A 16866-nucleotide genomic window follows, 5' to 3' on the forward strand; every position below is an offset into this window, starting at 1 on the left:
GTCCTTCCCTGAGGTATGGAGATAATATCTGGAGTGCCTATCTCTGTAATCATCTCTAATTATTAAAAAAACTCACAGGACTTATCGTTCATTCAACCGTATTTTCCATGCTCCTACAATGTGCCAGATACTACACACTATAAGGATCTATTGAAGTGACAGGGCAATTCTGCCCTGGAGGCAGTGGCACTGAACAAGTGGAAGGATGCAACTATAATACTCAACAAATGCTTTAACAAATTAATCAAAGTTCTGTGAAAAAAAGTGGCTAATAGTTTTATTTTATTTGGAGGAGGGGAGTAGTTGTATGCAGGAATTTAAGGGGAATGAACTAAGCAGCTGGGAAAAGTGCTATAGCATGAAGTATGCAAGTCTCAGAAGGGAGAAAAGGCTGAGATAACGTTAGAAAGAGAAAAGTTAGGGGAGAGTATAAAATAATTTAAAATATTAGGAAAAAAGAGAAAATATGTACATTAGAAAATGAAAGAGAATAGAGAGAGAGGTTGGAGAGAACCAGTGAGGGGCTTTCCATGTTATACCGAAAGAACTGGGATTTATTCCAAGATGTTTAAACAAGGATCACATTTGTCTTTAAAAAGACATCTGGCATTAATCTAGAGGATGAGATAAAGTGAGGAAATATGGAGATCAGGAGCCTCTTGAAAAAAACTAGCTCCTAAGATTAGGAAGTAGTCGTAGGCAAGGCTGAGAGAGAAATATGTGGGGGGAGAACCCACTGGAACTTGGAGATCACTCCATCAAGGAGATGAGGAAGGGGAGAAGTTACTGATCGCTCCTGGACTCTAGTGCAGACAATGAGGGATTGTTTGTGCTTGGGGAAGCCTTCAGATGGAGATACTCAATGAACAGTTTCTCAAACAAAGTCACAGAGCTCAGGGACACTGACGAGATACATATAAAGATGTGAGAATCAGAAAAGCACATCAATACCCCCTAAGCAATGGGAGAGCTAAGAAAAGAGAGCTAAGATCAACCCCTGGAGAACATCCATGTCTTACAGGGCAAGCAAAATAAGAGGAACCAGTGGAAGCTGAAGAATGGTCAAAGCGAAATCAAGGACATTGTTACAAGTGAGAATAGGCACTAGGGCTCAGGTCCCCGGGCCTTTCCACAGCTCCTCTACCAATTCTCTGTTGTAAAGAAATGCTGAGTGCTCACTTCGGCAGCACATATACAGTACTAAAATTGTAACGACAGAAGATTAGCATGGCCCCTGTGCAAGATGACATGCAAATTCGTGAAGTGTTTCATATTTTAAAAAAGAAAAAAAAAAAATTGGAAATGAGATACCCTGCTAGATCACATTCCAAGGCAATATTACTTCAGAGAGAAAATCACTGATGTCAAGCCTCCTACTAAAGTAGCTTGTGTGTAAAGGACTTAGAACCCAAGAACCGCAGGCGGCAAGCACACTCCATTCTCAAGAACTTTCTTCTTCCCAACTCTGAGGTGTGTGTTTTGGTATATGGTGCCTACTCGGGCCCGAGGACTTGCGATAATGAGAAGAACTGATGGGTAACTCTGTTCAGTGACAGCTGAGGCCTGGTCTAGGGGCAAAAATAGAGTATATCATTAAACTTGCATTTTAGGCCCAAGGTTAACACCAACTCTCCTCAGGCAAGTCAGTTTTAGCCCCCCTCAACTGGGTTTCTCATCTGTAAAATAGGGGCAATAACCTATTCCAAATTAACCTCAAAAAGCTTTTATGAAGACAGAGGACTAAAACAGATGTGAATGCACTTGGAAAAGAATGATATAACAGTGTACTCCCTGATTACCTCAATTCAGAATGGCCTATCTTCAGTCCATTAGTTCTCAAACTCTAGCGTATGTGAAAACTACATGGGACATTGTTAAAACACAGATTCTTAGGCCCTACTCTAGCATAAGAATATCTGGGCAGGGGTCCAGGAATCTGCAATTTTATGTTCCAGGTAACTTTTATGCAGTGTTCCATGGTCCAGACTTCATGAGATGCTGAATCAGTCCAACCTGTTAAAAGATGACAAAACTGCCTGCCTAGATCATCCACCCATGATCTAGGAGAGACCTATGATCCAAATCGATTCGATTCCTGGTCAGGGCACATGCCCAGGTTTCCACTCGATCCCCAGCAGGGGGCGTGCAGGAGGCAGCTGATCAATGGCTCTCACTGATGTTTCTCTCTCTCCCTCTCTCTGAAATCAATAGAAATATATATTTTTTTAAAAAGGTGAGAAAACTGATTGAGGAAAAATGCTGTATCTAAGGGTTGAACACTAGGCAGTGGCAAAGCAGAGAGAGAAAGTGTTACAATGAAAGATAATTTGAGCCACAAAATCCTATTTCTAAGGCTCATATATCTGGTACATAGGAATATTTTTATTATATAGTAAATACAATAGAATTTTAGCAGTAAAGAACTCTTATAAATAGACCTAAACTACTATTATTTGAGACTACAGGGAAGGCACAGGATTTATTTCAAACAAGCAAGCCAACTAACTTTGAGGACCCCCAAACTATTCCATGAAGAGCTGTTTGGAATCTGCTATTATCCGTATCTGTTACATCCAATCCCAGGGTGGCCTTATTTGCATGTGGAGGCCTAAAATCAAACAGTTGCAACTATCATGTGTTATCTAGGGAATATTCTACCATCTAATATTCTTGGCTTTGAATAACCTAGACTCATTTACTTGAGATTCCAAGATGCTCTGAAGCCTGGTTAAAGTAACTGAAACCAGGAATTAGAAATGTGTTCTCGCCTGGCCAGGCATGGCTCAGCAGTTGAGCCGTCGACCTAGGATCCAGGCGATCAGGGTTCGATTCCCGGTCAGGGCACATGCCTGGGTTGCGGGCTCAATCCCCAGTTGGGGGCATGCACGAGGCAGCCGATCAATGACTCTCTCATCATTGATGTTTCTAGCTCTCTCCCTCTCCTTTCCTCTCTCTGAAATCAATAAAGATATATTAAAAAAAGAAAGAAAGAAAGAGAGAGAGAGGGAGGAAAAAAGAAAGAAAGAAAGAAAGAAGGAAGGAAGGAAGGAAGGAAGGAAGGAAGGAAGGAAGGAAGGAAGGAAGGAAGGAAGGAAGGAAGGAAGGAAGGAAGGAAGGAAGGAAGGAAGGAAGGAAGGAAGGAAGGAAGGAAGGAAGGAAGGAAAGAAAGAAAGAAAGAAAGAAAGAAAGAAAGAAAGAAAGAAAGAAAGAAAGAAAGAAAGAAAGAAATGTGTTCTCTACAAAGCCCAGAATTCAGGTTCCCTGTAGCTACAACTTGGGGCCAGGTTAGTGCTTTAGTTGTGTACAACGGCTGTGTCACTTCCTGAGCAGTACTGATGAGGCTTCTCATTACCGTGTTCAAAATTTATTTGGGCAAGCTGCCAATCAAGACTGAGCCAATGGGGGGGGGGGGTTGCAGCTGATATATCCCAAATCATGTATTATAGCACTTTCAATTAGTAACTGAAATCAAAATCCAGAATTACAGTTTATATGTCAATACAGCATCCTGCATATACTACTAAATACATACTCTGTGATGAGTCTACCAGTCTTCTCTGTAATGAGTCTAGGAATTTGATCATTAAAAATAACTTCCCAAAAGATTATTTGAAATTACATACCCAACCTAAAGCAATAAAAGTACAGTTAAAAAAAATACCTCAGAACCTACCATATGGAAAACACTACAGCTTGGAGGGACAGGAGCCAGCACACTTGCTGGTCATATATCAAATGTACCTCTTACGTACAGAACTTACAGCCTTGAGGAAATCAGCAGTCATGAGATAGAAGCAGACTCTAATAGAAAGTAACAACAGCATGGATTTTGGCTTCCTCACCCAATTTTTTCTCTTTTAAGGAAAGGAACCAGTTACATTAAATAACAAAGAAAACAACCCAGCTCCTCTGCTTATGATAAAAAATTAGACATCAAAAATACTTACACGGGACTGGAATTCAAAGAGCAATGATCCACCATCATTTCTGGAAGGAAATCCAACTTAAACGCAGCCATCACCTCACTCTCCCCTTCAGAAGCCAATGATATTAACTTGCTGCACTTGTCTGATCCACAAATACACACAGCTTTAGCTTCCTGGGCCCCACAAAAAACACAAAGTGGAAACAGGAGCTCAGGGAAACCAGCAATAAGTGCCACAGAAACAGGCAGTACTGGGGAAGGGGAAGGGAGCATTGGATTAAAAGGGGGATGCGACCATGTGAAGGGAGGCTCAGCCCAGCACACAACGAAAGTGCTGATGCGCCAGGCTTGTTTTGTGTGATTTTTCCCTGGCGAAGCAGTACTAAGTGCACTGTCAGATAAACAGTGTCAGATCCATGAAGATAGCAGTGGCTAACAGAGCAGAAGAAACACAAACTTGTTTCACATCTTCCAAACTCCTCTCCCTGCAAATCAGTTTCTGAGGACCCCCAAAGCCTGAAACTACCTGGAAGAAAAAAAACCAAAAAACTCACCTTATGTGGTCTGAAAATGTTTTTGGAAAGAACTGGGTTGTTAGCCTTGCTCTGAACTTAGGTACCAAAGTACCAGGTACCAAAGACAGCAATGAGCACAGTGCTTGGGTCCAAACTAACCTCAGAATAGTCACATAAGGAGGACCACCAGCTCAGACCATCAGACGCAGGCCAGAGGCAAGCTGGTTCAAGAACTGGACATCAGAAACTTACTGCTCACATACTACTTACTACCTGCACCTGACTAACCTTGCTTTCTTGATGGTGTTGACAGCCAAGTGTGCCTTCTCATCAGTGACAGACTTTAAAAATTGCTGCTTCAGTGACATTCATTAGATGGCACAAGGCAGAATTTCTTTACTAACTCTGAATCTTAATTTGCCAGAAAATTGAAAAGGTAAAAGTGAAAATAGAATATAATATTTTGCCTCTTGACAGAGTACTAGAAAATAATGTCTTTTCAGCTGTTTGACCTTTCTAATAATGGAAAAGAACTGGGGCCTGCTAGGGACAAACACTCAAACAAGTGAGGAAGGACAGAGAAAGCAGATGAAGCCTCCTCATTCTCCGTCCTGTAACCTTGCCAAAACCAGGACTGATGAATGCACACATAAAAATTCTATTGTGGGTGAGCAGCAGAGATGGATATGCTTAGCAGTCAAGGCAGATGTGCTGCTCCCGTTCTCAATTTAGCTCATCCCTCCAAACAACAAATGGTGGTATTTCAATATTTAGGAGATGACTCTAAAACTGTATCTCTGAAGGTTCCCAAATTTCACAGGCCGCCTTTCCATTTTTATCATTAGGGTTGCCTTACTTCAAAGATTTCACTTCCGTCAAGCTCAGTTAACACAGGGAACTTTGAAAGAAGTAGTTATGTTCAACCCATTAAGAGGTAAATGACTGCACTTCTAACGTGTAGTTCCTTAAAAAATACTGAAAGGCAGCATGTCATGGTATAGGCCTCAATGTTCTCGTCTGTGTAGCAGTGGCTGACTGACACCTATCCTGTGTTTGACTAAGGAACGTAGAAACTCTGATATAACCATCCAAAACTTAAAACTGCAACAGCAGTTAACTACTTTTCTATTAGTCAGAGACCCTGGCTCATCTGATCTACTGCTGTAGAGACATAAGGGGCAGTAGCTCTCTTCTACCCTAGTAAAGGATGAAGCAAAAACAAGCTGCGAGTGAAAGGAGACTGCAACTGGCTCACAATACAGCTCACCAAGCCCTTCCTGCCAGACAGGCAGAGGCTGCGAACACAAGTGGGACTGGGTATGCTACTTGTTAGGTCTGCCCTAGTTTCTCCCATGTACACTGGAGCTCATCCCATGCCTCCTCCTATAGAAAGCTACCTGGACCAGTGAGTAAATTTGTGAGGTCAGTAAACCAAATTAGATTTTTTAAATTCAAGGATTCCTTTAAAAAGGAATCAGCAAATTTTAAAGAATCCCACTGGTTATTGTTATGCTTTTATTATTCAGTAAAAATACATGGCTTGTAATTACATCTGTTTCAGTCAGAATCACATCTATAATAAGAGAGTGCTTAAATGTGGAAGACTTCACTGAGTAGCCTGGTACTACTCAGTGCATGAAAGAATGTGCACTCCTTACAGTAATTTTTACCAAGCCAAAAGTTGGGAAGCACTGATTCAGAGTAATGTTTTAAAATCCACTTTACGATATATAAAGCAACACTGCTTTAAAAACGTACAAGATGGAAATGTTATTACATGAAGGAGAATGCTTCTTTTTAAGCGGGTCACAAAAGTTAACTCAGTATAATTACATTCAACATGCTTGGGAGGGACAGGAGCACAAAAATTAATCACAAGTCACTCAATTCTAGAAATGGGTTACAAAGTTAATTGATGATAAAAAACAATTATGGGAATACAAAATGCAACTGTTAAAATTAAAAAGTAGAATTAAAAGAAACCAAAAATGCCCATAAGTTGTTTTTAATTTCTAAATCAGAAACACATTCCAGACTTTTTCCACAAAGGATGCATTAGAAATAAAGAGTTGGCAGGAAGGTTTATAACCAAGGTCCGCTGCAAAAGAAGGCCTTAACTTCCCCATAGTCCCTTTTTACAACTTGTCCTCTCATTATGAATTTATATTCATGGGTTCCTTTTCTTTCTTTGGTTGTCTGTCTCAACTTTCTTTGCTTTGAATATTCTCTAATTCTTTTCTAAGGGCAACAATTCAAAGCCTGATTATGTGATGATAGGGCAATCAGTCTGTCTTAACATTAAGAATCCAAATCATTAAAAATGATGGGTAGAGCCGGCCTAGGCATGGCTCAGCGCTTGAGCATCGACCTAGGACCCAAGAGATCGCAGTTTGACTCCTGATTGGGGCACATGCCCAGGTTCCGGGCTCCATCCGCAGTGGGGAGGGGGGTGCAGGAGGCAGCCAATGAGTGACTCTCTCATCACTGATGTTTCTATCTCTCTCTCCCTCTCCCTTCCTCTCTCTGAAATCAATAAAGATATAGTAAAAAAAAAAAAAAAGAAGAAGAAGAAAAAAAAAGATGGGTAGAGCCCTGGCTGCTGTGGCTCAGTTGGTCGAGCATTGTCCCATGCAAGGAGAGGTCACTGTCTAGATTCCTGGTCAGGGCACATACCCAGGTTTTGGGCTCAATCCCCAGTAGGGGGAGTGCAGGAGGCAGCTGATCGATGTTTCTCTCCTTTCCTCTCCCCACCCCCAAAACCAATGAAAACTTTTTTTTAATTAAAATGATGGGTAGATAAGGGGAACCCTCAAAAGATTAACACACCCTGCATTTAAAATATTGGAATGGAAAAAGCAGTTTAAAAACGGAATTAGAAATGCTAGAAATCACAGCCTTTGTTTTGTAAAAAGAATGAACGAGCAAAGAAAAGCATACTTGAGCAAAAAAGCACCAGGTGGTACTCGCAAATGTCAGGCTATAGTGATGTAACCAGGGAGTTCAATAACAGGTGGAGAGATTTTATACTTCCACCCTGATAATCTAAGTGTGTTTTAAAGGGCAAAATGAAGTCTAGTTAGATGAGCTTAGAGGAAATTAGAGCCTACTACTAAATTATAAAGGAGAATCTATGTCATTAAAAATCACCATCAGTCTATATATAAGGAAAAGTATAAAAACCTAGGGAAGTCATAACCTCAGACAGTTAAGTGGACTGGATACCAACCCCCCAGCTTCTGGCAGTTAGATGATATAAGGAATGTAGAAAAGAAGCTACTGATACAACTTGAAAATAACCAACCAGAATAATTTAATTTAGCTTAAAACGTTTATGGACTTGAATTTCACTTCAAGTGAAATTCTCAAAAACTTGAGTACTTTTACTGTAATTAGTGGGTCTCCTAGAGCTCCCAATCCACTACCTTGCATATGCAAAAATATACTGACCTAAATTGGCAATGATCTCATTGGCATTTCACTTTGTGGGAGCTTTTTTGCAAAAATGTGACAGCTGAGTAAAATTTGAAACAAACCAGAAAACCTTGTAAGTTTCCAATAAGAATATAGACAACAAAGACATTTCTGAACTTGGGGAAAGAGAAGTAATAAAGAATAAAAAGAAATATTGTAAATAATTTTCATTTCAAATCTAAAATCACGCCTGGCCAGTGTGGCTAAGTGGCTGAGCGTTGACCCATGAACCTGGAGGTCACGGTTCGATTCAATTCCCAGTGGGGGCACATGCCCGGGTTTCGGGCTCAATCTCCAGTAGGGGGCTTGTGAGAGGCAGCCAATGATTCTCTCTTATCATTGATGTTTCCCTCTCCCTCTCCCTCTCTCTGAAATCAATAAAAAATATATTTTTTAAAAATTATCATATATGATGCACTGAAAGGACAGGACAAGGTAAAAGGGAGGAAAAGTACTACCATTTTGAAATCTGTAAGGTTTTCCATCCATTTCCTCCCCCTCCTTAATCACTATCTCCTCCCCCAATTGGTGTCAAAGAGAAGGACCAACGGAAGGGCCTCTTCTCTGCTTAGTGCTGTCAGCAGTATAAGCTCAGAGCCTCCCTTGGAGTGTCTGGGACTAACCCTGACCTAATAAATTGTACTGTCAAATTGTGACCACCCTTCAAATCAGGTCATATTTTCAGATACCAACTAGTTCTGGAACTTAAGTGTAATTCTTTATTTAAGCTCCAGTGCTGATTAAAAAATCAGTATGTTGAACAAATTCTGGTTTCAGGAGGGTAACATTATCTGTGTGAAATCCACTAAGTTCTGTCGTTATCCTTCCTTAGTCTACTTCACTTGGGGTCTTCCAGTTATGAAGTGGAATGGGAAAGTAAGTTAGCTGGGTAGCTGATGTGTGCAGTACTGCCTCCCAACACACACACATACCCAAACACCCCCCCACACACTCTCTCCCCCCCTTCCCCGCTCCCTCCCTTCTTCCCTCTCTTCCCCTTCCCCCCCCACACCTCTCCCAAAGTTATTAGAACTAGTAAACAGCTAGTTCAACTGGGAGATAAGCCTGCCATGGAAAATTTTACCTAAGGAGAGAGAGTTGGGAAAGGGCTAGAAAATATTTCTAGCTTCCTAGGGACAGGAAATTATATCCCATAATGTAGAAAAAAAGCCATCACCTTTCTGAAGGCAATTTTTTCATATCTGCACAACAGGCCTCATGCAAGGTTAAAAAGACGCCCATGGAGCACACCCATCCAGCAGTTAGCCCATACCTGTAGCTTTACACTTCCCTCTCTGGACTATGTCTTCACTCTAAAAAACCAAGGAAAGAAAAATAAGTGGGCCATACCTACACTTCTCATAACTCCAGATATGTAATGTATCTTCTTTCCAAAGAATAGACCTCTTGGAGTGTCGTTCCATATGCTGAAAGGTCGCAGGCTCAATTCCCGACTACATGTCCAGGTTTCAGCTTTCAGGTCTGATCCCCAGCTGGGATGCATGCAGTAGGCAACTGATTGATAATTTCACTCTCACATCAATGTTTCTCTCTCTCTTTCTCTCCTCTCTCTCTGTGCTTCTCCCTTCCTCTCTAAAATCAATTTTAAAAAGTATGTCCTCCAGTGAAGATGAAAAAAAAAAAAGAGCCCCTCCCCTCCCTCTCCCAATTTTAAAGTACACAATACCTTAAAGATAACTGCATTTAACATCTTAAAGCTAATTTTAAAACACCAGCAACTTAAAAGATAGGGAATTAAAGTAGCAAAAGGCTTAAAAGAGGTTTGCCCCCCAATGTCAAGATAAATTGTAAAACAATGATTAGGATTTATGAGGTTGAATTTCAACATTCCTAAGTCACCAAAACAATCATTTCTGGCATCTGCTTTTGGATGGGAAACTACAATAAAGCTAAAGGCTGCATAATTCTTTTCGCAATTAAGGATTGTGTTATTAATGTGGAGAGGCCACGTTATTTCCCCAAAGCAACCTTCCTGAATAGGTGCCAGGCATAAAATTCTTCAAAGCCAACCAAGTCCCTGCCTGTGTAAATGCATCTCACTAGCTCTGTAAATTTAAGGTGGTGGTGAACCACTGAAACCAAAAAAGTCAGAAGATAAGGAAGTTAATTGAAGGTAAAAGCAAACAGAAAAACCACAAAACCAATTTGTTTTATTTTTAAACACTATCAAACAATCTTGCAAGTAAAGATTGATTCTGTAAAGCTGCCCAAATCCTTACAAACATCATGGACAACTCCTCCAGTTATATACACAAAGAACTGCTTAAAGCTACCAAGGACGAGGTCTACATTGGAAAGTGTAAGAACCCTGAAAGTCAAAGCTAGAACCAGAGCTGCAAGACACTACACTCTACCTACCCTCCCGGAAGACAAAGATGTTACTTGAAAAGCAAAAATTGGTGCTTAAGTCCTTATTTGATTTTCATATGGACCTAATTGGTTTTCAGTTTTGCTGAAGTAGTGATGCTTGCAATCATTTTAAGACAAATCTGTTCTAAGAAAAAAAACTTCTAAATACACTTACTTGGACCTGCCTACATCAAAAGTTATTAAGAGAAAGGAATTTACATTTATTAAGTTCACAATACCTCATTCAATCCTGTAATACTATCACCATTACAGTGGAGACTACTCTAAAGATGTAGATGCTAAAATATTCTGCATGAAGTGATTCTAATCCCAGAGTCCATTGTCTGTCTTAAGAAATGTGATCATCATCTAAGAGGTACAAACTTTAATTGAGCAGTTACCTTGAAGGGCAGAGAACAAGTTAAATTTCTACTTGTCAGTTTTATTCTGGGAAGCATAAAGGCAAAGACAAGACCAGGGAGTTCTCTGGCCAGTGTGGCTCAATTGGTTGAGCGTGGTACAATGCACCAAGAGGTCAATGGACATTTCTCTCTCACATCAATGTTTCTCTAACTTCTCCCTTCCTCTCTCTAAAAAAGTCAATAGAAAAATAAAAATAAATAAAAGCTCTGTTTCCCCAGTTTCGTTTTTCCTACACTCTGTTGGAAATGCTTTGGAGACAGAAGAAAGCTAAATGGAAACTACAAGCTTGAAGTCTGAGTTTTTTACATCTTTCATTTCTGTGAGGAACCAAACAAAATGCATTAAGCTCTGTGAGGAAGCCTGTAGCTCCTTGGAGCTCTACAGAAGTCCGTTCCTATTAACATTACCCCTCCCTTTCTCAATCACCATGGAGGAAGATATAAAAGTGGTGAAAGAGTTAAGGGGGGAGGGGGCGGCAGCAGAGAGAAGAATGAAGGGCAAGCTAGTTCGGAGGAAAGCAGTCTTACCTGCTTGTGATATGTAAAGGTGTTCAAAATATGGCCACCTTTGAAGTTTTAAAATTGTACTTGGCAAGTCAATGATACAGGGGACTCTAAAAAGCAAACTACCTATCTCATGATTTCCCCAAGGAAAGATAACCTGGAAAAAATTTATATGTGGCTTTGAAATATATCTTGGAACTTGTATATGATCTTGACATGTTCTAAGGATGTAAGAGTGAATGAATAGCATCATCTCTCAGGACTGATACAAAAGCTCTCACATCTCCCACTCGTCTTCCTTAGTGCAGGCAAGTTAATGAACCTTCTTCATCCCCAGGAAATCGGCCACTGGCTCACACCATCAGCAGCTTTTTTTTTTTTTTAAATCCTCACCCCAGGACATTTTTTCTAGTGCTTTTTCAGAGAGTGGGGGAGGGAGGAAAGAAACACTGGTGTGAGAGAGACACATCGATTGCCTGCCTGTCCCCCCCTCCCCGCCCCCCAGCCAGGGCCAGGGATGAAGCCTGCAGCTGAGGTACATGCCCTTGACCAGAATCAAACCAAGGATCCTTCAGTCCGTGGACTGACACTTTAACCACTGAGCAAACTGGCTAGGGCCCATCAGCAGCTCTTATACAGTAGGCACTGAATCACAAACTCCAGATGCAGAGGCTGGTAGCAGGTACAGTAATGCTCAATGACCTACATAAAGCCAAACCCATTTGGCCTCATTAGCAAGACTCACTTTTTTTTTTTTAAATTGAGGTAACACTGGTTAACAACTTTTATCTCACTAACATGTTAGTAAGTGCCCTCAATACCTTGAAAAACTGTTGATACAAAGCAGAGAGCTAATGAAGGAATGAACAACTACCCAGATTAGAGGAATGTTTTTAAAAGCATTTTTCCCCTAAACATAAAAGTGAAGCTGTTCAGGCTGAAGCTAAAGGGCAAGGCTGTGTACCTCCCCTGGCCCTCAAGTCTAACCCTAACCCTAAGTCTCTTGGGAAATATGAAAACAGGCCTGGATAATTCAAAACAATAAATAACTCACCAATTTTACATTCAGCTTTGAGATGAATGGTTTTTTTGAACAGCGGCTTTTTCTATCTTAAGAATCTAATAGATTACTACAAATCAAGGAATTTAAGGCGCTATCAATGATAATAAATGCATGCATCCTCTAATTAATGGAATATGGTACCTAAAATTCATAAATCTTATCACCTGAAAGTAGGGAGAAATGTCTAAACATTTACAAGTCGTGATAATTATATGAGCTAACATTTTGGGGGGATTTACTGTATGCCATGCAGTGTCTTAGGTGCTTTGTATTTAGCCCTCACACCTATCCTAACCTTATGTACAGATGAGAAAAGAAACGGAGAAATTAAGTAACTCTCAAGATCACCTGAATCCAGGCAATGAAGAGAAGAGGTTGGAATATAAAGCCAGACACTTTGGCGCTGGCTGGGTGGTTCAGCTGGTTGGAGCACTGTCCCATACTCCAAAAGGTTGCGGCTGGGGCGCGCGCGGGAGGCACCTGATGATCTCTCTCTCTCCCTCCCTCTCTCTCTCCTCCCGCCCCCCCCATCAGGAAACATACCCTTGGGTGAGGATTGAGAAAAATGTTTAAAGCCAGACACTTCAGCCCTCGAGTGAAAGGAGGACTCAGGCACGAGGATCACGTATACACACCACAGAAAAGACTTTAAATGCTGAGTGTCATAAAAGTTGAGTCTTACCACTTTTCTAAGACAAATTTTTAATGTTCGAAGTCTCGAGAGTCATATGAGAGATAGAATTACTGGTAGGGAAAACTCCATGCTGTTACTCAGCAGACGTGTGCCTCTGAGCAAGTTGATTAACATCTCTAAGGGGCAGTCTGCTCACCCATAAAAGAAGACTTAACTACATATCTCAAAAGGAACCAAATGGGTGACCAGAATTCAATTAAGCCACTGTACAAATTTCTAACTGAAAGGGGAAAGAGACAAATGATAGAAATGGCTTGGGAAAACTGTGCTTTTTAAAAAAAATGTCCTTTTAGGCCACCTGCAATGTCCTTTCTTTTTCTCCTATCATATGGCTGATTCAGTAGGAAGGAAGGCTGGGCTTACTGCTTTGTAAAATTGCATGTCCTTCCGCTCCCATACTCTAGAAATCCAAGTAACCAGATAATAAGATCAGCTGCAAAGCTTTCCATACTAGTCAGGCTAGTCTTCATGCAAAATTCCACCAGGGAATGGTGCTAAAAGCCAGTAGAGTTTGACATGGGTAGCCAATCTACTATCTTCCTTGGGAACCTGTAGCAGGGAAGTAACAGTTGCCATTAGATTCTAATCCAGGATCCTAGCACACACATCACAACTAATAGGGTAGAATCTACCTCAAAGGCCAGTGCATTAAATGAAATAAAATGTGGAAAAGCACTCAGCAACAAGTAGGTGGGCCCAAGACTGAATGACCGTAGAAAAACTATTTAACAACTGCTTTGCTAATCTATAAAATGCGGACGATTAGGTGGATTAAACATACACTGAAGCACACAGTAAATTCCTTTCCAGTCCCATTATCCCCAGAGCATCTCCTTCCACTCTAATAAATGACTAAATTACTCTATGTTGAACAATCTGGGTCCTATACTACACCAGGCTTAGTTCTGACTTGTCTTGGTCGGCAGCAGTAGAACTTAACACTTGCTCTGTGGGGTGTGCAAAAATCTTTTTTTCCCTTGTGACACTTGCTCTGTGGCTACTATTTTCATGATTCAGGCTTAAGTTTAGGGCTTCTGACTCTACTGACTGAGTCATCTACGTGTGTCCTCTCCCTGACCCCAGTATAAGAGTTTATAAACAGATCTCAATCTCATCTCCTCCACTGGCCAGTAAATTCATCCTTTCTTTAGTGGTAACAATTTTTTTCCAGCTTTTAAAAAAAGCTGTGGTAAAAAACCCATAAAGTTTACCATCGTAACAATTTTTAATACAGTTCAGTATGTCAACATTGTTGTGCAATGTGGTGACAATTTTAAAATTTTTCCTTTTTTATCATGATTCTTAATCTGGGACCCTTAGATCTCTTCTAAGTCCATAGATGAGTTTTGAAGAAAGGGGAATAGTAGGACCATAAACCCTATGATATTTTTTTTTTTGCTGAACTGTGTGAAGATGGACATGGGAGATTTCCTGAAGAACGAATCCAAAGCTTTCACCAGATTCTCTAATCATCTGTGCTTTTACTCTCTTAGCTGCCAAGAAACAAAACAGACGGTATGGTATGTTAGACAAAGGCCAAACCTGATGTCATTTGCATGAGTAACTTTTTTCTGGGCCTCAGTTTCCTCGTCTATAAAATGAGAGGATAGGGCTAGATTAATCCAGACTATCACTAAATCATCTAAAAACACAATCCTATTTTATCCAAACTGATTTTAAACCATCACCCAAAGTTTAAATCAATTCCCACCACATATGAGACATGCCTAAGAAAAACTACGTATAAACCTCATTTCTAAATTTTTGTTAAGGAAATATATTTCATATGCTACTGTTTTGTGAACAAGTAACAAGTGCTTCCTTCTCTTTTCTGTTTATATTCCCCAAGACACCTGGAATAAAGATAACACATATCAGACCTTCAATTGTTGAACTGGAATACCCTAGTTTATCTGCTCTAATTTATAAATGTTGTATTAACATCTACATTAAGATATCTACACATAAATGTGTACTTTTTGTTTTTTAATCCTCACCTGAAGGTATTTTTTGCATTGCTTTTTGGGGGGAATAGAAACATTGATGTGAAAGAAAGAAAGAAACACATTGATTGGCTGCCTCCCACATGCACCCTGACTGGGGCTGGGGATCCAGCCTGCAACCGAGGTATGTACCCTTGACCGAAATTGAACCCAAGACCCTTCAGTCCGAGGGCCGGTGCTCTAGCCACTGTGACAAACCAGCTAGGACAAATGTGTATCTTTTAGTAAAAAGAAGTCTCCCTCTTTCAACTGGGTATTTGGGTAAAAGCAACATTATGAGCAGCCCCCCCTTTTTAATAGAAGCAGACTTTATTAAGTACTTATTCCCCTTTAATTTTTCTACATATTCAATTTTAAAATGTACCTATTTATTCATTTTTACATAAAACCACACCTTGGTTTAATTCCTAACAGGCTTTTCCCTATGTATATATTAAGACTCATGCACACTCAAATACACATAATTATTAAATATCATACTATATATACGATTGCATAACCTACTTTTTTCCCTTAACAATTATAAACATCTTCTTGTGAGCAGCCCATATGTAAGAATCAGTCAGAACTGGCCTGATTTTACCAATAACAACCTTCCTATATGTCACAACGAACTAATAAATATAACAATACCTATTTTACAAAGCCAACATAATTAACAAGTCCTCTGAAACTGCTACAAAAAAGTAGTAAAGTTCGATGGGGTGAGTGAGTTGGCTCTTCATTCTCCTTCCTTTCCCTGCCTGCCATCCCATCTCCTGTACAGTTATATGATCCATATAACTATATACACACCTAAACAACAAGCCATCTCACCTGACGGGCATCTTATTTTGGAGGTGTTCAGGTGAGGCAGAGAGGGAATGTAAAATACCTTTTTAAAAACCTCTTTTCCTATTCCTTCCAAAATGCTTATACTCTCAAAGTAATTCTCAAATCCCATAAAGTATTCACTCTCTCCTATAGATCTCTCTAGGGGGTCAGGGGTGGGGTGTAGGAATCTCATTCCGTGTTAGCTCCTCCTGTTTCCTTGGCAGCACTATCAGAACTGGAAAACATATTGCTTGCTGGATGTAGCAGCAGTAGTTTACATATGGCAGCTAAGCTAATGTGCGGCTTTCTCTGGGGAGAACTGCTAACTCTTGTTTATCTTTCTAGTTTGCAACCAGGGTTCAGGCATATCAATGTTAAATATCTGACTAGTGACTTCTACTTTCAAAGACACAGAATCATGCACAGAAGTCAGAGGCAGCAATGGCTACCCATTGTATGGAAGTAGAGGCTCTAAAGACACAGAGGGGGCCTACCTACAGGGACTGAGACACCAGACAAAGCACCTAATCCAAACTCAGGGGCTCAGTCTTCTACTTTTCCATGATATTCAGGTATCACTTGCTCAAACTTGGCCATGATCTAAGACCACCATTTCTGACTTAGTTTCACTGCCCTGCCATACACGGCCAAATCTGTCTCATCTAGTGAGTCATTACTGCTCCTCTCCAACTGCATTTTGATTTCAGCCCACTTGTGCAGCTCATCAGGGCTGCGCCATATGTTAGTACCATGTAGGCAGAATGTGACTAATTTTTTTCTAAAACACTGTCAAGAGTTACTTCTAAAATTATTTTATAATCTTGATGTCTCTGAAGTCATTTCTATAATACATAACCTTCTGGAAATGACTTTATAATTATTTTTGTGAGTGTTCAAAGGAGATTCTTTAGCATTTTCACCCCCATTTTCAGATGAGGGGAACTAAAGTGAACAAATTAGGTGACCCAGGTTCTACAACCAGCCATAACTTACACTTTCTGGAGTCACAGAAATCTGGTAAAATAACTCCACTTGTAAAATGCTTTTCTGGAGGGGAAGCTCAAAATATTAATTGTTTTTATTTTC

At 40.3% G+C, this 16866-nt stretch overlaps 1 protein-coding gene and 1 non-coding gene across 6 annotated transcripts in view; one reads left to right on the plus strand and one right to left on the minus strand.

The window, feature by feature from the left end:
• Nucleotides 1–16866, minus strand: part of CELF1 (CUGBP Elav-like family member 1) — a 69410-nt gene that overhangs the window by 23816 nt on the left and 28728 nt on the right. For 2 of the 5 annotated variants that reach the window (XM_087821874.1, XM_016203994.2), the window contains exons 1-2: nt 9185–9199; nt 3948–4099 (exon numbers count right to left, since the gene is read on the minus strand). The exons of 1 other annotated variant lie outside the window; for it this stretch is intronic. In XM_087821874.1, coding sequence (XP_087678000.1) covers nt 3948–4018 — 71 coding nt within the window. In that variant the 5' untranslated portion in view covers nt 4019–4099; nt 9185–9199. Of the gene's footprint in view, nt 1–3947; nt 4100–9184; nt 9201–16866 lie in introns of those variants that run through there. 2 more of the 5 variants (XM_087821875.1, XM_016203991.2) reach the window with 2 other exon arrangements.
• Nucleotides 1172–1278, plus strand: LOC148092053 (U6 spliceosomal RNA). The gene has a single exon (XR_015715364.1). It is a non-coding gene; the product is annotated as a U6 spliceosomal RNA (small nuclear RNA).

This window comes from Miniopterus natalensis, chromosome 11, assembly GCF_054644295.1.
Source record: "Miniopterus natalensis isolate mMinNat1 chromosome 11, mMinNat1.hap1, whole genome shotgun sequence".
In the NCBI taxonomy this organism is placed as follows: domain Eukaryota; kingdom Metazoa; phylum Chordata; class Mammalia; order Chiroptera; family Miniopteridae; genus Miniopterus; species Miniopterus natalensis.